The 17,975-nt window shown below is 42.4% G+C and overlaps 1 protein-coding gene across 2 annotated transcripts in view; it reads right to left on the reverse strand.

Moving 5' to 3' along the window:
* The window catches only part of LOC126467465 (probable cleavage and polyadenylation specificity factor subunit 2), a 188,982-nt gene that overhangs the window by 138,774 nt on the left and 32,233 nt on the right, over window positions 1–17,975 (reverse strand). For both annotated transcript variants that reach the window (XM_050096465.1, XM_050096464.1), the window contains exon 4: window positions 16,997–17,102. In XM_050096465.1, the coding sequence (XP_049952422.1) occupies window positions 16,997–17,102 (106 nt within the window). The remainder of the gene's footprint in view (window positions 1–16,996; window positions 17,103–17,975) is intronic.

A 17,975-nucleotide genomic window follows, 5' to 3' on the forward strand; every position in this document is an offset into this window, starting at 1 on the left:
TCAGATGGCAAACGTAAAACTTACAGTCTGTATGTGGCTAAAAAAAGGACATTTTATCAGGAAGTAGGGATTGTCATAGGTTGAGGACAATGAGCAGAAAGTGGTGTTGGATTATGACTTAACAAATGGCGATCGCTAAAAAGACTGCGTCCAACACACAACCTAGCTAAAATGATCTCCTCACAACAAGAGGGCTGAAAGGGGGTCGGCCATGCTGCTGAGAGAGGTTTAATTCCCCAGAGGTTGTTCCCATGGAGGGAAGACCAATGGTGATTCCACAGTGACACCACATGCCGACAGACAGCAACACAGAGATCATCAGAGGGAATGGAGAAGTTAGCAGGCTGAGATTTGAGGACTGCAATCTTGGTAGCAACCTAGTTTCCTGTCAGATTGCTGTGACCAAGGACCCACATAAACAACACAGTGGGTTCATCAAGAGTGAGCAAGTGAAAGCTTCCCTGGACCCGTTGCACTAAGGGAAGGATGGTGTAGAGCAAACACAGGCTCTGAAGAGCACCGAGAGAGTTTGAGCAATTGACACAATTGGAGAGCCTGTGTCACCGGATGTACTGTATGGCCTGATACAGGGCGAAGAGCTCTGCTGTAAATACTGAGCAGTGTTCCAGAAGCCGATACCGAAAATCATTGGTGCCAATAACGAAGGCACACCTGACACCATGGTCAGTCCTACAGAAGCTAATACTGAATATCGTTGGGGCCAATAACGAAGGCTCACCTGACACCATGTTCAGTCCTAGAGCCATCGGTGTACACAAAGGTACTATCATGAAGTTTCGTGTGAATGTTGATAAAGTTACAGCACTAGAGCGAGCCTGGAGTGCTGTCCTTAAGAAGTGAATTAAATCCAAGGTGAACATGGGCCGCCATACATAACCAAGGTAGTGAAGGGGTCACACCCATCGGGAGAGTGACAGGTAGCATAGCCGGAGCAATAATCGAAAGCGAACTCCAGGAAGCAACAGAGAAGAGGAACAAGCCCCATACCAGCAGTCAAAAAAGTCTTTGAAGAAGGAGGCATAGGATGGGTGGCCAGGCATGGCATATGAATGGCAGGCGTATCTGCTGAGGAGAACATCATGCCGGTATGGCAGCTGCAGTTCAGCAGCTTCTGCAGACAGGCTGGGCTACTGTAAAAGGGGCCATGATGGTGGATCGTACTGCGACAGTGTAAGATGGAGGGATGTACAGATGCATAAACGAAACACTCATAGTCTAGTTTCGAACAGACAAGAGATTGGTACAAATGGAGGAGGGTAATCTGATCTGCTCCCCAGGAAGTATTACTGAGGACATGTAGGACATAGAGGGACCGGATACAGTGGACAGCCAGGTACGAAACACGGAGGACCAAAAAGTTTCCTATCGAGCATGAGCCCTAGGAATTTCTTACTTTCAGTGAATAGAGGAACAACAGGCTCAAGATGTCAAGACGGTGGAAGAAATCCATTACGCTGCCAAAAAAACATACAAATAGTTTTGTCAATGGAAAAGCAAAAGCCACTGTCGACGCTCCACGAGTAAAGATGATTGAGACAACGCTAAAGATGCCGTTCAAGGAGGCAAGTCCATGGAGAACTGCAATGAGTGGCAAAATCATCAACAAATAGGGAGCCAGATATGCCCGGCAGGAGACAGGCCATAATAGGGTTCGTGGCAATAGCAAAGAAAATGACACTCGGGATGGAACCTTGAGGCACACCATTTTCCTGGATAAAGTTGTCCAACAAGGAAGAACTCACACATACCTTGAAAACTCTTCTCTCTTAAAAATTCCTGAAGGAAATGAGGCAGGCAGCCTCGTAAGCCCCAAGTGTATGGAGTACAGAGGATACCAGTCTTTCAGCAGGTGTTGTACGCTTTCTCCAAATCAAAAAATACAGTCAGAGTCCGGTATTTCCATAGAAAACCATTCAGGACATGGGTTGACAAAGCACTGAGATGGCTAATTGCACAATGATGCGCTCAAAACCCACATTGTGCAGTGGTTAGTAATCTGCGAGACTAGAGTTACTATACCACCTGGGCATGTATCATTTGTTCCATCACCTTGCAAACAAAGCTGGTGAGAGAAATGGGGCATATGTATGAAGGAGAAAGTGCTTGCCCACAAGAGAAAGGTGCTGCAACATCCGAATGTGAACATCAAATGGTTCTGGGGCAGAGGATCAGGGTGAAGTGAGAGCACGATCTACTTCCCTCATAGTAAAAGTGGCATTGTAGCACTCACGATTCTGAAAAGAGAAGGCTATCGCCCAGAGCCTCCTCCACTCATTTCCAATGGAGGAAGGCAGGGTGATAGCAGGTGGACATAGAAATAGGGTCCACTATGACATCATCTGCTACAGTCAGGCTGGAAATTAGGGAATGAACCTCGGGTCCAGAGAGCCGTCGGAGGTTGGCCCACAAGGCAGAAGAGGGAGTGGAACTGTTCGGGAATAGGTGTGCATGGAGTCTGAAAGGAAGACAGGTGCTCCACTGTTAAGGCAGATGAGGTTGAGTTGAAGGCCAGCCAAGAGGGAACCTCTCGGATAAGTTTTGAAAGAGCCCTTAAGGGGATGGTGTGCATTAAAGTCACCGAGCAGCAAAAAAGAGTTGGGTGAGTTGCCCAATAAGCTAGAGGAAGTCTGTCCTGATGACACTGAATGATGGAGGGATGTAAACAGTACAAAGGGAAAAGATGACGTGAGGAAGGAAAATTTTGACTCCAACAGTCTGCAGTCAGGTGACCAGGGAGACAGTTCTGATTATGAACATCATCCTGGATGAGCACCATGACTGCCCCATGAGATGGAATGCTGTCATTGGGGAGAGGAGGTCAAAACGGACCAGAAAGAAATGCAAAAGGTTCAAGCAGTTGTGAGGACACAATTTTGTATCCTGGAGGCAGAGAACAAGTGGACGCTGCAATTCCAAGAGCAGCTGTAATTCCTCTTTGGGGATCTGAGGCTGCAAATGTTCCACTGGAGGAGAGTTATTATGTGGAAAGGGGAAGAGGGAAAAAATGAAGAGGTGTTACCTCGGCAGCTGCTGAGTGTCAGCTTTTGAAGACCCTCCATTACTGGTCAAGGAGGCTGGAGGATCCTGCTCCATGAGGTCTACAAAGGCGTTGGCATTTTCCCTCTGTCAGTCTGCAGAGTTCAGGGTAGAGAAACAGTTGCTGGTGTGCACCGGAGAAACAGAGGTTGGCTGCGTGAGGGCGTCACATGGCAACAACACTTAAGAGGATTTTCGAGTCTGCACAGAAGAAGACCGTTTGTCTTTGCTTGAATTCTAGGAGCCTTTGCAGTTGGCAGATGATGATTCAGGTGTTTGTAGGCTGGAGGGACGTAAAAAGTCTTCACAGGAATATTTCTTCTGTGCTTTCTGGCCTGCAGGTTGTGTAGCAGGTGATTTCACCCTGTGAGGTGAAAATTTGGTGGCTTGTGACACAGATGCAAGAGTAGGAGATGGGGATGTTACCGTGACATTGAGTGATATTACAAATGCAGTGCTGAACTTGAAGTGCCATGTCTGTGCAGCAATGTCCTTCGTGGAGCGAGACAAAGCAAGACTGGTACTGTAAGTGCCGGATGGTAAAACACAGAATTTCTGACTACGGGGTGTATACGTGGACAAGGAGAAATATATCTCCCAGATTTCCCAGTTAAAAATACATTTTCTCCCGGGTGAAAATACTCGTTTTCCATGTTAAGTGACAGTATACTTTTCCTCAAAACAGAATAACTTATCAATCCCTTGAATGGTTATGATTGATACACCGGTGTAGAATTTCCTGCCCTTAAGTAAACCAAATTCAGAAAAAAAAGGTTTTGGAAAGATCTTTGATGTGCAGCAACAGGTACGCTGCATATTTTCGTATTACGAAACATCGCTTGTTACACTTTAAGATACATCACACAAATGTGACAGTAAAATTTTTAATAACAACATAAATGTCTGATCTTCTGGGGTAGAAATTTTTCTAAATGGTTGTCCTCAAAGAGTTGATTTTTAAATGAGAGGCAAACACTCTGTGATTTAAGAAACTCATTGTACATTCTCACACATAGTTCAGCTTGCATAAAAGGAGATTTACTTTGAAAGTAACAATTTTCAAACAACCATTCGCAATATTTTCCTGTTAGAAATACATTCATTTCAGCAGTTGCCAGAGAGCACCAGGTAACAGGCGTCACCGCACTTAAGCAGCTATGGTGATGCAGGAAGCCTGTATGCTTTTATGTGTAAAACATTAAAAGATCTTACATTATGTCATAAAAGAAACAAGACATCAGAAGATACTCCAAGAGCCTCAGAATTTCATGAACCATACTGAAATACAAAATTTGGCTTTCAGTGCACATTCGTATGTCCAGATTCAGATGAAAATTTTCTTGGAGTACCAGTACTGTATTATCTCATGTTTGGTTCTTTATTGTTGCATAATGCCATACCTGCTAGAAGATGAAAAGATGCACTTTTGAAATGCAGCAAACAGTTGAAACATGCATCCCCTTCTGCCCTTCTGACATACTTAACGACCAAACAGAGCTATCAAACTGAATATTTCTGAAAAACTTCCACACTCTACTTATCAAACCACTTACTAAGCACAATCAAGAAATAACATAATTTAATATAAACCCAACAAATGCATGTAATAATATAAAACATAAAAATCTTAATTCTATCTTTGTTATATTGTAAATGTATGAATTACTGCTTTGTATAAATGTGTTGTGTTAGTTTATTATCTTCAATACTGCCAAAAAAAGAAAAAGAAAAAAAGAAAGAAAAAAAAGAAAAAAGAAAGAAAAAAAAAAAGAAAGAAAAAAATTTGTATACATCGTACTTAGAATACTTCTATCACCCAAGTCAATGTTTAGAAAACAGTAGCTTATCTTAGAACCTCAAAACTTTCGTAAAATATAGCTCTGTCCATAGATAAACCGTTTGTATGTGAACAAAAGCTGTCAGTCGACAACATGGCGGATAACACAGTGCGCCTATGTAAAATACGTGATAAAAAGTGATGTGGTGTTACAAAAAAAGAAGCGAAGAAAAAACAAGGAGAGGAGAATGTAAGTAAAATGAACAACTGATAGTGCGTAACTTTAAACTCGTGAAATTGAAGTAAATGGTTGGAATCGTTGCTTTTGCACAGGCCTGCTGCAGCATCCAAACTGCTGTCGAGATTGTACTACTGTAGAAATTGAAGATCCATGTAATTTGCCAGCTGAAAATGGGTGCAAACCCGAAATGCATATTGGTGTAAATAAAACGCATTAAAAAGTGGCTGGTTGCTGTATTTTTACAGTGAAATAGTTGAAACTATCCAATAGCGTGGACTTAAACACTTCGTTTCAAATAAACTGATTGCCTCAGTGGGAAAGATTAATAAAAGCCAAATTTCTTAGGCAAACAGAAAAAAATAACTTCATTGTTCTGCAAGGCGATTAATGCTTGACTGTCAGGAAGGTGAAAATAAAATATGAAACTAATAACATATTTTACCCTTCCATAACTATGTGAATGTATTTTAATTGACTTGATAGTTCCCGGCCACAGAAATCGATTTTGTTTTCATTTGACTTGAGAGCAATAAACGAAGAGGAAACAGCAAAATCACTAAACGTAAACACGGGTCACGTGGAGACTATCCATGTCCCCACTACAATTCAGACTGCTCTGTGCATCAGCACCGGATCAACAATATTTCCGAACTGCGGCAAAAAACATCCTCGAGCGTTTGAGGTAGGATGCATAAATAAATAAATAATCAACTTCTTAAAAATTTTTACAGCACACATCTTTCTGAGGAGACTGATATATAAAACGTGTACGAGGAAATGTAAGACATGTTATTTGGTCTTTTTTTTTGTCTATTAGCTAATAACTTGCTATATTTTTTTGTTGTTGTTGTTGTGGTCTTCAGTCCTGAGACTGGTTTGATGCAGCTCTCCATGCTACTCTATCCTGTGCAAGCTTCTTCATCTCCCAGTACCTACTGCAACCTACATCCTTCTGAATCTGCTTAGTGTATTCATCTCTTGGTCTCCCTCTATGATTTTTACCCTCCACGCTGCCCTCCAATACTAAATTGGTGATCCCTTGATGCCTCAGAACATGTCCTACCAACCGATCCCTTCTTCTGTTCAAGCTGTGCCACAAACTTCTCTTCTCCCCAATCCTATTCAATACTTCCTCATTAGTTATGTGGTCTACCCATCTAATCTTCAGCATTCTTCTGTAGCACCACATTTCGAAAGCTTCTATTCTCTTCTTGCCCAAACTATTTATCGTCCATGTTTCACTTCCATACATGGCTACACTCCATACAAATACTTTCAGAAATGACTTCCTGACACTTAAATCTATACTCGATGTTAACAAATTTCTCTTCTTCAGAAACGCTTTCCTTGCCATTGCCAGTCTACATTTTATATCCTCTCTACTTCGACCATCATCAGTTATTTTGCTCCCCAAATAGCAAAACTCCTTTACTACTTTAAGTGTCTTATTTCCTAATCTAATTCCCTCAGCATCACCCGACTTAATTCAACTACATTCCATTATCCTCGTTTTGCTTTTGTTGATGTTCATCTTATATCCTCCTTTCAAGACACTGTCCATTCCATTCAACTGCTCTTCCAAGTCCTTTGCTGTCTCTGACAGAATTACAATGTCATCGGCGAACCTCAAAGTTTTTATTTCTTCTCCATGGATTTTAATACCTACTCCGAATTTTTCTTTTGTTTCCTTTACTGCTTGCTCAATATACAGATTGAATAACATCGGGGAGAGACTACAACCCTGTCTTACTCCCTTCCCAACCACAGCTTCCCTTTCATGTCCCTCGACTCTTATAACTGCCATCTGGTTTCTGTACAAATTGTAAATAGCCTGCCACTCCCTGTATTTTACCTCTGCCACCTTTAGAGTTTGAAAGAGAGTACTCCAGTCAACATTGTCAAAAGCTTTCTCTAAGTCTACAAATGCTAGAAATGTAGGTTTGCCTTTCCTTAATCTTTCTTCTAAGATAAGTCGTTCCAGGGTTTCTACGGAATCCAAACTGATCTTCCCCGAGGTCGGCTCCTACTAGTTTTTCCATTCGTCTGTAAAGAATTTGTGTTAGTATTTTGCAGCTGTGGCTTATTAAACTGATTGTTCGGTAATTTTCACATCTGTCAACACCTGCTTTCTTTGGGATTGGAATTATTATATTCTTCTTGAAGTCTGAGGGTATTTCGCCTGTTTCATACATCTTGCTCACCAGATGGTAGAGGTTTGTCAGGACTGGCTCTCCCAAGGCCGTCAGTAGTTCCAATGGAATGTTGTCTACTCCCGGGGCCTTGTTTCGACTCATGTCTTTCAGAGCTTTGTCAAACTCTTCACGCAGTATCGTATCTCCCATTTCATCTTCATCTACATCCTCTTCCATTTCCATAACATTGTCCTCAAGTACATTGCCCTTGTATAGACACTCTATATACTCCTTCCACCTTTCTGCTTTCCCTTCTTTGCTTAGAACTGGGTTTCCATCTGAGCTCTTGATATTCATACAAGTCATTCTCCTATCTCCAAAGGTCTCTTTAATTTTCCTGCAGGCAGTATCTATCTTACCCCTAGTGAGATAAGTCTCTACATCCTTACATTTGTCCGCTAGCCATCCCTGCTTAGCCATTTTGCACTTCCTGTCGATCTCATTTTTGAGACGTTTGTATTCCTTTTTGCCTGCTTCATTTACTGCATTTTTGTATTTTCTCCTTTCATCAATTAAATTCAATATTTCTTCTGTTACCCAAGGATTTCTACTATTCCTCGTCTTTTTACCTACTTGATCCTCTGCTGCCTTCACTACTTCATCCCTCAAAGCTACCCATTCTTCTTCTACTGTATTTCTTTCCCCCATTCCTGTCAATTGTTCCCTTATGCTCTCCCTGAAACTCTGTACAACCTCTGGTTCTTTCAGTTTATCCAGGTCCCATCTCCTTAAATTCCCACCTTTTTGCAGTTTCTTCAGTTTTAATCTACAGTTTTAATCTACCAATAGATTGTGGTCAGAGTCCACATCTGCCCCTGGAAATGTCTTACAATTTAAAACCTGGTTCCTAAATCTCTGTCTTACCATTATATAATCTATCTGATACCTTTTAGTATCTCCAGGGTTCTTCCATGTATACAACCTTCTTTCATGGTTCTTAAACCAAGTGTTAGCTATGATTATGTTGTGCTCTGTGCAAAATTCTACCAGGCGGCTTCCTCTTTCATTTCTTAGCCCCAATCCATATTCACCTACTATGTTTCCTTCTCTCCCTTTTCCTACACTCGAATTCCAGTCACCCATGACTATTAAATATTCGTCTCCCTTCACTATCTGAATAATTTCTTTTATTTCATCATACATTTCTTCAATTTCTTCGTCATCTGCAGAGCTAGTTGGCATATAAACTTGTACTACTGTAGTAGGTGTGGGCTTCGTATCTATCTTGGCCACAATAATGCGTTCACTATGCTGTTTGTAGTAGCTTACCCGCATTCCTATTTTCCTATTCATTATTAAACCTACTCCTGCATTACCCTTATTTGATTTTGTATTTATAACCCTGTAATCACCTGACCAAAAGTCTTGTACCTCCTGCCACCGAACTTCACTGATTCCCACTTTTTTTGTGTAACATAAAATTAAATACCCGATACATGAAACCAATAAAGACAAGTGACAAGCAAGACAGTACATATTTCTTCTGTCCTCAAGTGATAGCACTTTCTTCTGTCCTCAAGTGATAGCACTTTTTTCTCTCTAACCTTGCTACAGCTTTACATTGTGTCCTTTCCTTTCTGTGAAAGGATCTATTACCTCATCTAACTTCATCAAACGTTTTGCTACTTGAAAAAATGAATTGTCATTGTCTAATACTGAAAAAGCTGTTAATACAAACAGTACCCAAGACTGGTGTAGTTTCTCAATCTGATTACGTGTATTCTGTCACTGTCTGCTAGATAAAACTAAATAGGCCTGTCTAATATTGCAGCAATTGTAACACACACTAAACAAACAGACTGTTTTAGATTGCACTGTTTTAGCACAAATGGTCACTTTTTTTTTAACACAACAGAATATAATTCACATAGTACCAATATCAAATGCCTATTAGGCCCACTACAAGCATCGGAAATAGTTTCACACTCCAGCTTCTCAAGAATGAGATCGAAAAGTAATAGTATGATTCACAATTCCTACACTTTGGAGATAAGAGTGCACGATCGATACCATCGCTACCCCAAGTTGCCACTATGCTGCAGAAGAATTGTATAAAGTTCCCCTGAAAATTGTAAGCGACCTGAGATCGAAAAGTAGTAGTACGAAATCTGGAACTGTCATGTTGTTGTTGTTGTTGTTGTTGTGGTCTTCAGTCCTGAGACTAGTTTGATGCAGCTCTCCATGCTACTCTATCCTGTGCAAGCTTCTTCATCTCCCAGTACCTACTGCAACCTACATCCTTCTGAATCTGCTTAGTGTATTCATCTCTTGGTCTCCCCCTACGATTTTTACCCTCCATGCTGCCCTCCAATACTAAATTGGTGATCCCTTGATGTCTCAGAACATGTCCTACCAACCGATCCCTTCTTCTGGTCAAGTTGTGCTACAAACTTCTCTTCTCCCCAATCCTATTCAATACTTCCTCATTAGTTATGTGATCTACCCATCTAATCTTCAGCATTCTTCTGTAGCACCACATTTCGAAAGCTTCTATTCTCTTCTTGTCCAAACTATTTACCGTCCATGTTTCACTTCCATACATGGCTACACTGTCATATTCTTCCATAATTTGTGTGATGTCCCTGTTTCTTCTCCTTCCTCATTCTAACAAACTATCTTGTCATCACTAATTCTGTAACTATTCCTGCCAGTGTCAAAACTCATTCTCCAGTTAATTTCACTAACCCTACCACAATCAAAGGCTTAGTTATTTGCGTTTATTCTACAGTTAGGCGTTATTATGTGTTTGCCCAACGTGTTTTACGCGCTACCCCCAGAACAGAACATAGGTGGCTGCTACCAAGATCTGTACAACTGGTCGTTACTAGTGCAACAGTCTGGCCAAAATGTTTCTATCAAAATTCCGATTTCTTGGATACACCAAGAAGATAATACGTAATATTTCTTACCTGTTATTCCAGTTAGAAGTTTATTTCCACTCTGGTAACCTGAATCTAGGGATTTTGCTGGTAATTATAACAATGCTGATCATTCGCAAACCCAGTCAACCACATAAACAAACAGCGACTGACATTCACCCGTTCGGCTTTATTCTGCTCAACTCGTTAGCTCCGTCCCCTTCTGTCTGCAGGAAAGTTTATTTCTAGATGCGACAGGGATTCCCCTGGCAGAGACATGACGTACAGCACACATGTATTCAAAAATCAACTTGTGATTCATTCAGAAATAACCTTACAATATGTTCTAAAATATTCAAAAACCAACAGGCATGTGTTTCAAAATCATATGAATAATCAATAGACCAACGTGCGCTGGATAATAGGCGCTTTGTGAAAAAAGGTTTTTTTTTTCCTCAAGAATATGAATTCTTGCAGCCCAGGGTAGATACCCCAGTTTGCCCCCATTGAATCTGGCAGCTTGCGCATGCCAGTAAAAATTTTCAGGGTAGCATCTTGCTGCTTGCTGCTAATGCTTGTACAGCTAACAGCCACACTTCTGTAGCTGGAAACAGGAGGAGGTACTACGCATGCATGACTCAACCGCACATGAGCATGAGCCCACTCGCAACTGCTCAAACGAATCTAATGCAAACAGTTGAGACGTCATGCTCATCAGAGGCAATTTGTTGTTGTGAAGCATTGAACAATCTTCGTAAATCCTTTGACACATTTTGCTGTTGGCTGACGTCTGTATGAGCACTGTGTTTTATTGGTGTATATGGCACATTTCCTTTCCAACTTAAGTTTTATTTTCTTTTTTTCCTCCCGTCTATGTTTTATTGCTGCAATACTATTCTGCAGTAGCAGGATACAGTAATATCCTTTGTTAGAGTATTGTTTCTTACCAGACAAAATTACAAAAATTTAACTGAAAATGGAAATTCAAAAAAAAGAAAAATTCCTGGAATTCTAAAAAATTCCCGGGTTTTTCCCGGATCTCCTGGTTGTCCCGGGTCGTATACACCCTGGACTAGAGAGAGAGAGAGATAGAGATTGGGGGGGGGGGGGGGGGGGGCTCACCAGCCTTAGCGCCTTATGTGATTGTTGTTCACACCTCAGGTCACACCTGACAGAAGGACCAATTGGCAATTTGGGAAGGTAACAGCTCAGGCAATCACTCATCCAAATTTTGCGGCAACACAATGCATGCCCAATTCATCAGTCAACATTCATTAACATGTCCCATAACCAATACCCACTTCATCCGCAAGGTTTTGAATGGTTCGATGTCGATCCGCATGAACCAATTGTTGAAGTTTGGCAACAATGTCTGGCGTTGTGCGGCTAACAGGTCATCCAGTGTGAGCATCATCTTCGATGTCTGTACAGCCGGCCCTGAACTGAGCATGCCACTCAAACATATGTGTACAGCTCATGCTCTGTCCCCCAGACACTTGTTGAATCTTTGCAAGGGTTGCTGAAGCACTTTTCCCAAGATTTGCACAGAATTTGATACACACAAGCTGTTCTGTTCGCGGATCCATCATAAAATCACCACACACCAAACACAGAGTATTACGGAAATCACTGGACACACAACATGTCCTCCCAGCTGAATGCCACTCCACACACTGACTCATCAGATATTCAGCTCTCACCACCTAGCAGTGCAAAGATTTTCTTCTACTACTACTACTACTACAACTACTACTTTCCAGATGGCAGCACCAGTCCCGAAAATTTTGGATTCCACCTCGTATGTAGAACATCAACTCTATATCCACATTTTCATTACAGTGCATATGGGAATGAATTATACTGCAGTGCTCAAAAATTAATTTCCATGATACATTAAAACTACATTTCAAAAAAAGACTCTTATTCAGATATGTGCCTTTGATGGGCAGAACTTCACCTGGCCACTGCTCTCAAAAGGCAGAGATCAGAAATCAATTATCTGTCTGTCACAAAAGCTCGTAATGTACAACACTCTTCATAATATGCATCACAGTTCTGGAAGACATAAAAGACATGCAAGTGTAAAGTAAGTTAGTAAGTTAACAGTAATGTGCCACAAGAGATGGCTAGGGCAATTACTTTTATGACTTTAAGCCTGAAAAAAGTTACTCTCATCCAAAATGCTTGTGTGCCAAAGCTGTTTAAGTTCTTTTTGAAACATTTTCTTCCTAGCATCTTACAGATTAACACAGAGATCACTACCTTTCAGCAGAGTGGTGAAAGAAATCATCTTATGTCATTGTTTGTGTGTGCTTTCAAACAAATACATGTAAAGAAGCAAAAGCTGAAAAAGACTGTGCCCACAGTATGCTACTGAAATCACCATAAAAAAAGAATTAAAATGGAAACTGTTTTGACTGATTTTACAGGAAATTCATCAAAAGTAAAAAGTTCTTTAATCTCTACTTATGCACAATGAAAACAACTGAACTAGGAGCTTTTTTATGGAATGTATAAAATAAAAATTGACACATACAATAATAGAACACTGAAAAATAAATCAATATTTTTGGAAGAACTATTTTTTGGCACTACAGATACACTGAACACTGTAAGTTTGCATAATCTTTGGAAGAACTATTTTTCTGGCCCACACAAGTCCACTAAACATTGTAAGTTGCCAGAGATAAAAATTGTGTGCAGTCAGATATGTTGTAGCAAGAGAATAAAAATTCATTTAAATCAAATCCACATTTGCAGAAAGACTATAAATATGACCACCATACAACATAACTAATGCCATTCTTAAAATTTTAGTCCACTAGTATCTTAATTAGTAACCAATGTTTTGCTGTGAACTATAAAAACTAGATTATATTAGCATATGCTCAACTCATCAATGAATTTAGGAAAAGTATTGGAAAATTTTTTTTAAAGAACAGCAAACTTTTAATATCCCCGCCAGTGAAATTCATGATGGAGGAAGATGAGGTGGCATAGGTAGAACAATGGAGTAGTTAAGAAACCTGCCAAGGAGGGTGCACATGTCACCTCATATGGGCAGACCCAAGGGTGGAAGTGTTTACTTGCAAGCAGGCCAGTGCTCCTATGGAGTTAAAACACCATAGAACTAGCATTGCATTTCAGGCCAATAACTGTCATGTGCTGTCATTAGCCACCCGCGTCATCAATGTGCCGAATGTACTGTCAAGTGCACATCCGTGGGTTCAGATGCTCCGCTTCCTGTAGTTCAATTCGCACGAGTTCGTTCCACTCATGGTGTTCTGGTTCCCAGTGGTTATTGATCCAGTCAGCCTGTGCAGTACCAGAACTGACAGTGTTGCCTTCTGCAGATATTAAAGTGGTGATGAAGGATGTCCTTACATTTGTGACATCTCTCTCTCTCTCTCTCTCTCTCTCTCTCTCTCTCTCTCCTTTTTTACCATAGTGCTCACTTTGGCCTACCATGGACCCAGTGTTTCTGAAATGTTAGCAGGAACAGTTGTGCCTACAGAAGGAACTGCAGCAGCTGCAGCTACGACAATAGAAGCAATAGGAGCAGATGTAGACACTGATAAGCCAGACGCTGACTCACAGGCAAGGGCCATCTGCCTATGGGGCAGTTTTCTTCTCCGCCCCCACTGCCCCTGGCACATTTTTCCAGTTTCAATGAATCTATGGAGGGGTAGGAGAATTATTTGTGCTGGTTCTTGCTGTATTGCCAGGTAAGGCACAGCTGATCCATTTCATGAGGCCACCTTGTTGTTGTCCAGGAATGTGGGTTTATATGAAGTTGTCCAAAATTTGAAACCTTCCAAAGAGACCAAGTTGCTTCCCTTTGACAAGCTTTGTCAGTTGCTTACCCAATTATTTCGGACAACAAACTCATATGGTAGTGGCAAGGTTGCAGTTCAACAGCACCACAAGCGGCCTGGGTAGTTGTATGTGGCCTGGATCACTGATTTGCAAGGCCTCTCACACAAGTGTCATTTTGATTGTCCCAAATGTGCTACCTCTCACCCAGACTTGCTAATTCGGTGTGTGATTGTCCAGTTAGCTCCTGATCTCGAGGTTCAGACTAGGGCGTTGACCTTGTTCAACTTTTATCCAACATTTCCCAAATTGCGGAATCGCATGAGATTGCAGCAGCGGATTGGGACATCCTTTCTGATAATTGTCAGGTAGCACAATCCGGTGTGTGATCAATGGCCCCTGGTACCCCCACCCCCACACGGGCGACCACATCAAGCCATTGTCAACCCACCAGCACCCAAGAACCTGAAAGAGCTCCAGTCTAGTTTGGGTAAGATTTCGTATTATGCTCAGTTCACTCCCCAAGCTGCACATGTCCACCAGCCTATTAACCAGCTTCACAAAACGGGCATTAAATTTGTCTGGTTTGCTGAATGTCCACCAGTTTTCCAATCTCTCAGGCAGCATTTGTGCTATGCTCCCTGACTGACTTAACTTTACACCAGTATGGCATTGGTCTCTGTTGACGGCATGATAGGTTGCGACCACCACGGCTGCTGACCCATTTTCCGGAAAATCATTTCAGCGGTCCAGATGGGTTGGCCAAAACATGACTCTTAGGGTGCAGATCCAGCACAGCATACATTTTTTCTCTTGTGTGCTCAACTCATCGTTGTCCCAGCAAACCTCATGCTTGCCACAGGGGAACAATGGTGTTGAGTGGTTGCCCAACCAGCACTGCACCTCTTCTTCTCTATTTGCTGCATACACTGTGCTGGGATATGACTTGGATGAAGGCGTTAGTGCAATGTCACATTTACTGGCTGGTGATCAATTGTGACACCAAACATTTGGTGTGGGCTTGCGTGGCATGTGCACAGAACTTGGTCACACTGCCGTACCATTTCTCTCCTTGGCTGATCCCAAGCACCCTTGGAAAAGCACGCACATCTATTTTGGGGGTCCATTTTTGGGCGGCATGTCGCTGTTGGTGGTCGATACATTGCCGAATTTCCTGAAAACAGCCAACTGTCGCCACTGACATCATTCATCTGTTATCAGTTATTTTTGCCATTGAGGAATCTCCTTGGACCGTCATGTCTGATAACAGTAGGCAATATTTGTGTCGTAGGAGTTTTGCTTCTGCAATGGTATTCAGCATCTGACTACTGCCCCATTCCACTTGGCTTCTAACTCATAAGCGAAGCACACTGTGTGTTCATTCAAAACCAAGCTGAGGAAGTCCATGTTCACCGCTATCCGCGACGATGATTGTCGAGTTTTCTGGCTACGTACTGAGTGACGCTGGTCAATGAGTGCAGTCCAGCAAAATGTTTGTATGGGTGCCAGCAGTGGGGACTACTGGAGTTGCTGCATCCAGAGTCACATGCCTTGCACCACCATTGCCTGCTGCGATTCCCTCCTGGGGATCCAGTTTGGGCCCAGTCCTTCGGCTGGCAGCTGGGGCAGGGTGTTGTGGTGAGCCACAAAGGTTGGCAGTTGTTCAAGGTGTGTGTCAGTGGAGAGCAACTTACTCACTATGCCCATCAGTTGCACCCATGTCCTGACGGAGCATTGTTGTTGCGGCCTTCCAGTCAATGAGCAGCATTGTTGATCACACTGTTAGTCCTAGAGCGAGCTCACACTTGCAGCAGCATGTCGCATCATTGCTACACCCTTCCTGTCTTCCTGCTGCCTGCAGGCCCACTGCGGCTCCCCCCTCCACCTTCATGGTGGAGCCCTTGGATTTCAACCTGCCTCCTTCCCATTCTGCCTCCTATTCCCTTTCGTTGATGGAGGCAGCCTCATCCTGATTGATTGCCAGAGGTGAACTCCGCAGCCTCTCCAGAGGTGGACTCCGCAGCCTCTATGTCCTTCCACCCTTCTGGCTGAGCAGGCAGTATCGCTGTTGCCTCCTTCAGTGGTCAGTCCACTACCGAGTTCTCTGATGCTCTCTCCAGTTCTGCACCAGAGGTCATGGCCAAAGCCTGACCATTTTCAGGCCTACTCGGCCTTTACAGCGGGGAGGGATTTAATATCCCCACCAGCAGACGTCACGATGGAGGCAGATGAGCTGGCATGGGTAGAACAGTGGGATAGTTCAGAAACCCGTCATGGAGGACAGAGGATGAATGTGTCACATCATATGGGCAGACCTGATGACAGAAATGATACTTGCTAGTAGCAGCAAGGGGAATAGAGCAGTGCTCCTGCAGAGTTAAACCGCTGTAGAACTAGCCTTGCACTGCTGCTGAGAACTGGCATGTGCTCAGTCATTAGCTGGCTCACCCACTGTGTGCCGAGTTTACTGTCATGCGGGTATCTACATGGGTTTGGATGCTCCGCTTCCCGTAGTTCAATTTTCACGGCGAGTTCATTCCACTCACGAGGTTCTTTTCCCCGGTGGTTACCAAGTCACAATTGGCCTGTGAAGCAACCATGCCGACTGTGTAGGGGAGTGGCTCTCTCATGACTTCTGCAGATACTAAACAAAGTTTGAGACCTCTAAAGTTCAACTTACATTTCGCATATGTGCCAATCAAGAGGACTAAAACTTTGGACAAATTTTTGCTCACTTTGAGGTAAAATAAAGTTTAGGCAGACCATTGTAAATCAGACATGTTAGGTATAAATCTGCAACATGATATGCACTGCGTTTTTGCCTTTCATCTCGTATTTTTTGAACTTATTAAGTTTTATTGCCAAAAGATCAAAGAATTTAGCACAATTTTGTTCATATATTAATGTGATCTGTGATAATGTTCACACAGTGTTACAATACATGAAGTTGAAAACTGACTACATTTTTGGAATTATGATCTATATAGGTTCTGGTTTTTCAATTTAAAAATTATACAGTTTATTGCTACACTCTGATTGTATTTAAAAGTTATCATACCTTTCATTGCTACACTTTGATTGTATTTCAGTTGAACTATCTTGTCAAATGCAGCATCAACATCATCCAGTGTAAACAATTCAAAGTCCTCCATGTTGTGCCGAGACTGAAAGCACAAGGAATGAATTAAACTTGGCAATATTACATACTTTTTTTATTTTTCACATTATACAAGGGAGAAAAGCCATCTACACATATTCCACGAACACAGCTTCAGGTTTTCAAAACACACCTTTTAACTGAAGAATATACCTCTTACACAAAACATTTATCTCTAACTAAGTCAAGTAATGTATCATTACTTACTGTAGAGAAGACATGTAAAGTCGCAAACAGGCACAATTAACAGTGACTCACATTAAGCTTTCTGCCACAGCTTTCATCAGTAATAGATAGAGCCATTCACACACACACACACACACACACACACACACACACATGCAAGCACACCTCATGCACAGATGACCGCCAGCTCCAGCATCTTGGGCCAGAACGCAACATCACATGGGATGCAAGCAGCAATCTGGAGGGAGCAAGGAAGGGGTAGTAGTGCATGGATAAGGAGCGAAAAGAACACTGTCAGGTGGAGTGTGCAGCAGGGACTAGACTGCCAAAAGACACAGCGTCAAGAGGTAGTGTGGGAGGGATGTTGGAGGGGGGGGGGGGGGGGGGGGCGGGGGGCAAAAACAGGAGAGGAGCGGAGAAAGAAGGGTGGATGCATTGGCAGAGGGCTGCAAATAAGCAGAGTGGGAGATGAGAATGGGGGAGAGGTGATAGGAGAGAGGAGGTGGAAACTGTTGGGTGGAGGGTGTGGGGACAGTATGTTACCGCAGGTTAAGGCCGGAAGCGGAGAATTTGTTACAACGATAACTCCCACCTGTGCAGTTCAGAAAAGCTGGTGGTGGAGGGAAGGATCTAGATGGCTCGGGTAGTGAAGCAGCCATTGAAATCAAGTGTGTTATGTTCAGCTGGATGTTGT

The sequence above is a fragment of the Schistocerca serialis genome, chromosome 1 (assembly GCF_023864345.2).
Source record: "Schistocerca serialis cubense isolate TAMUIC-IGC-003099 chromosome 1, iqSchSeri2.2, whole genome shotgun sequence".
Taxonomy (NCBI): domain Eukaryota; kingdom Metazoa; phylum Arthropoda; class Insecta; order Orthoptera; family Acrididae; genus Schistocerca; species Schistocerca serialis.